The 3,344-nt window shown below is 43.0% G+C and overlaps 1 protein-coding gene across 1 annotated transcript in view; it reads left to right on the top strand.

Annotated features, from left to right (window-relative positions):
- Positions 1-2,718: 2,718 nt before the first annotated feature.
- The window catches only part of LOC107080920 (gastrula zinc finger protein XlCGF49.1-like), an 11,070-nt gene continuing 10,444 nt past the window's right edge, over positions 2,719-3,344 (top strand). Inside the window, exon 1 of the mRNA XM_015369132.1 lies at positions 2,719-3,050. Coding sequence (XP_015224618.1) covers positions 2,903-3,050 — 148 coding nt within the window. The 5' untranslated portion in view covers positions 2,719-2,902. The remainder of the gene's footprint in view (positions 3,051-3,344) is intronic.

Below are 3,344 nucleotides of genomic sequence, written 5' to 3'. Positions count from 1 at the left end.
AGAGATGCATATATTTATTTATGTATATTTATATATAAGTAGAGAGAGAGATGTATACATAGATATGTCTATATGTATGTTTGTATAAAAAAAACTCTTCCTCACCCATTGCGGGTGGTCTTCCCTCCTTTTTCTTTCAAGCTCGGGTCCCCTACTAGAGGCCTGGGAGCTTGATGGTTCTGCCAGTATCTCTGCTTTTCTAGAACTGCACTCATCTGGACTGAGATGTCTGATATATTCCCAGGGATCTGCTGTAACTCCTCCAGTTTGGGGGTCACTGCCCCGAGGGCCCCAATGACCACGGGTACCATTGATGCCTTGAGCTTCCAGGTTTTCTCCAGCTCTTCTCTGAGGCCCGGGTATTTTTCTAGTTTTTCATGTTCTTTTTTCCTGATATTGCAGTCACTTGGTATTGCTATGACAACCACAACGGCTTTCCTCTGCTTTTTGTCCACCAACACAATGGTTGGTTTGCCATTACCATTCAGTCCGTCTGTATCTGGAAGTCCCACAGGATCTTGACTTGATCATTCTCTACCATCTTTGGAGATGTTTTCCACTGTGACCTTGGGGTTTACAGCCCATACTCTGCACAGATGTTCCTGTATACTGTTCCAGGCACTTTGTTATGGCGCTCCATGTAAGCTTTCCCTGCTAGCATCTTACACCCTGCAGTTATTTGCATGATTCTCTCAGGGGCCTCTTTGCACAGTCTGCTCCTGGGCTCTTGTCTTGTGTGGTAGATATGGGCCTCTATTCGGGGTGTAAATAATAATCGTTTTGTATCGATGCATCAATCCAACAGCCGACGATCCGATGCATCGATACGTCCGCNCACTTGGTATTGCTATGACAACCACAACGGCTTTCCTCTGCTTTTTGTCCACCACCACAATGTCAGGTTGGTTTGCCATTGCCATTTGGTCCGTCTGTATCTGGAAGTCCCACAGGATCTTGACTTGATCATTCTCTACCATCTTTGGAGATGTTTTCCACTGTGACCTTGGGGTTTGCAGCCCATACTCTGCACAGATGTTCCTGTATACTGTTCCAGGCACTTCGTTATGGCACTCCATGTAAGCTTTCCCTGCTAGCATCTTACACCCTGCAGTTATTTGCATGATTCTCTCAGGGGCCTCTTTGCACAGTCTGTTCCTTGGGTCTTGTCTTGTGTGGTAGATCTGGGCCTCTATTGCTTTGGTGCTTAGGGCTTGCTCCTGTGCAGCCATGATGAGTGCCTCTGTGCTGTCCTTCAGTCTGACTTTGTCTAACCATTGGTAGGATTTCCTGATATTTGCCACTGCGGTTATGTTTCGAAATGTACATCCTGTGTACGAGCTTCTCCTCCCATGACGGAGTCTCTAGCACCTCATCTTGTGTTCCGCATTGTCTGAGACATTCACTGAGGATTTCGTCTGTTGGAGCCTTGTCCTTGATGTACTTATGGATCTTGGATGTTTCATCCTGGATAGTGGCTCTTACACTCATTAGTCCCTGGCCTCCTTCCTTGCGGTTGGCGTACAGTCTCAGGGTACTGGATTTGGGATGGTACCCTCCATGCGTGGTTAGCAGCTTTCCTGTCTTAACATCTGTGGCCTGTATCTCATCTTTTGGCCAGCTTATTATTCCTGCAGGGTATCTGATCACTGGTAGAGCGTAGCTATTTATTTCCCAAAACTTATTCTTGCCATTGAGCTGGTTCCTTAGGAACTGCCTTACTCGTTAGAGGTATTGGCTATAGCCGCTTTCCTTATTACCTTTTTGAGGTTGCCATGTCAGAGCAGCGCATCTGAGCATCTGTGGAACACGCTGTCTTACTAGCAGGACCAAAGAGTGGCTCCTTCATTACCTGACTGTTAATTAACAAACAGGTCTTCAGTAGTGTGATTTTTTTTTTCTCGGTTTGCAAAACCTGTTGAGCAAGTAATCCATGAGGAGGGAAAAAGGTTTTAACATAACAAAACTAATAGCTTACCTGAATAATTGTCACTGTGGCAAAGCAATATGGAAATAATGCCAAGCCGCTGCGGTGGCAGGTAGCGGTGCTAAGGCTAAGACAGCAACAACACGGAGGACAGATGTCTCCACTCAGAGGCTTTAAAGCTGTAAAAAGTTTCCCAGAGAATAAAATGCTAAAGCTATTAATGACAAAGTGATGGGATTTATAGCGCCTGATAACCAGCCTTTATCTGTCATCGAAAGCCCAGGTTTAGGTAACTTGATCGCACTTTGAGCCACGTTTATTTTAAATATTTGACTTGTTTGATTTTGCTGATTTGAGCAAGATAATGGCCAGATATATATATATCATACATATATATGATATATATGTCGTATTATTTTTAATACGATAGATCAGAGAAATTTCAATAGAAAATAATCTAAAATCTACTGAGCCTCTGTGACACATATAGCTGTCTCTTCCAGGCAGAGGTTTACAGGAAGCTCTGCTGAGGGTAGGGTGTCTCATTACTTCCTCATTTGCCAGACAGTCACTGTGGTGTTGGATGTAAATGCTTTTAGTACTATAATAATTATTAGGCGTTATTAAACAGTTTCAGTGATGTGATCATAGCTCTCTGCTTCAGCACCACTGTCCAAATGTAGGTCGAGTGAACTGCTAATCAACTCAGGTTGATTAGCAGGATCCATTCACTCCTCAAACTCAAGGACAGAGTTTGTTGCTCTAATGTGTGTCCCTTATTACCACAGTAGAAAGTCTTTCTGTTGTGTTTGTCTTTCAGACCACCTTCACGATTATGTTGGAAAAGAGGAGGATTTCTCTGACCAGCAGCTCTATGAACAGGAGAGGAATTTCAGTTTGGACCAAGAGGAACCAGAACCTCTGCAGATAAAAGAAGAGCAGAAAGAACTAGAACATCCCTGGACAAAAGAGGAAACCATGGAGCTCCCCATTAGTGAGCAGGAAGAGCAGCTTATTCTGAAGCACGAGACTGAGGATACAGGAGAGAAATCTTTCCCATGTTTGACATGTGGAGAAAACTTTCTAAGAAAAGAACATTTAATGGATCATAGTAGAACTCACACAGGTAAGAAGGTTTCTGAATGTCTGTCCTGTGGAAAAATGTTTTCCAAAGTTCACAAACAAATCTAAACCTGAAAGGCAGATCAGAATTCAAAGCCACCTACAAGTGCAGAAATGACTGACTGAGTGTATAACTGTACGTAATTATTTGAAGGTTGACTTTTTTGTATTAGGAACCCCTTTTCTTTTACTGGTCGGATGAAATATGCTAATTTTGCGAGATATGACATTGGGGTTTTCAAAAGCTGTATGCCAAAATCATCCATATTAAGACAATGAAATGCCTGAAATATTTCAG

Source organism: Cyprinodon variegatus, unplaced genomic scaffold, assembly GCF_000732505.1.
Source record: "Cyprinodon variegatus isolate N-32 unplaced genomic scaffold, C_variegatus-1.0 Scaffold2499, whole genome shotgun sequence".
Lineage (NCBI taxonomy): Eukaryota > Metazoa > Chordata > Actinopteri > Cyprinodontiformes > Cyprinodontidae > Cyprinodon > Cyprinodon variegatus.
Note: the sequence above shows the minus strand (reverse complement) of the source record. Positions and strands in the feature narration are given on the sequence as shown.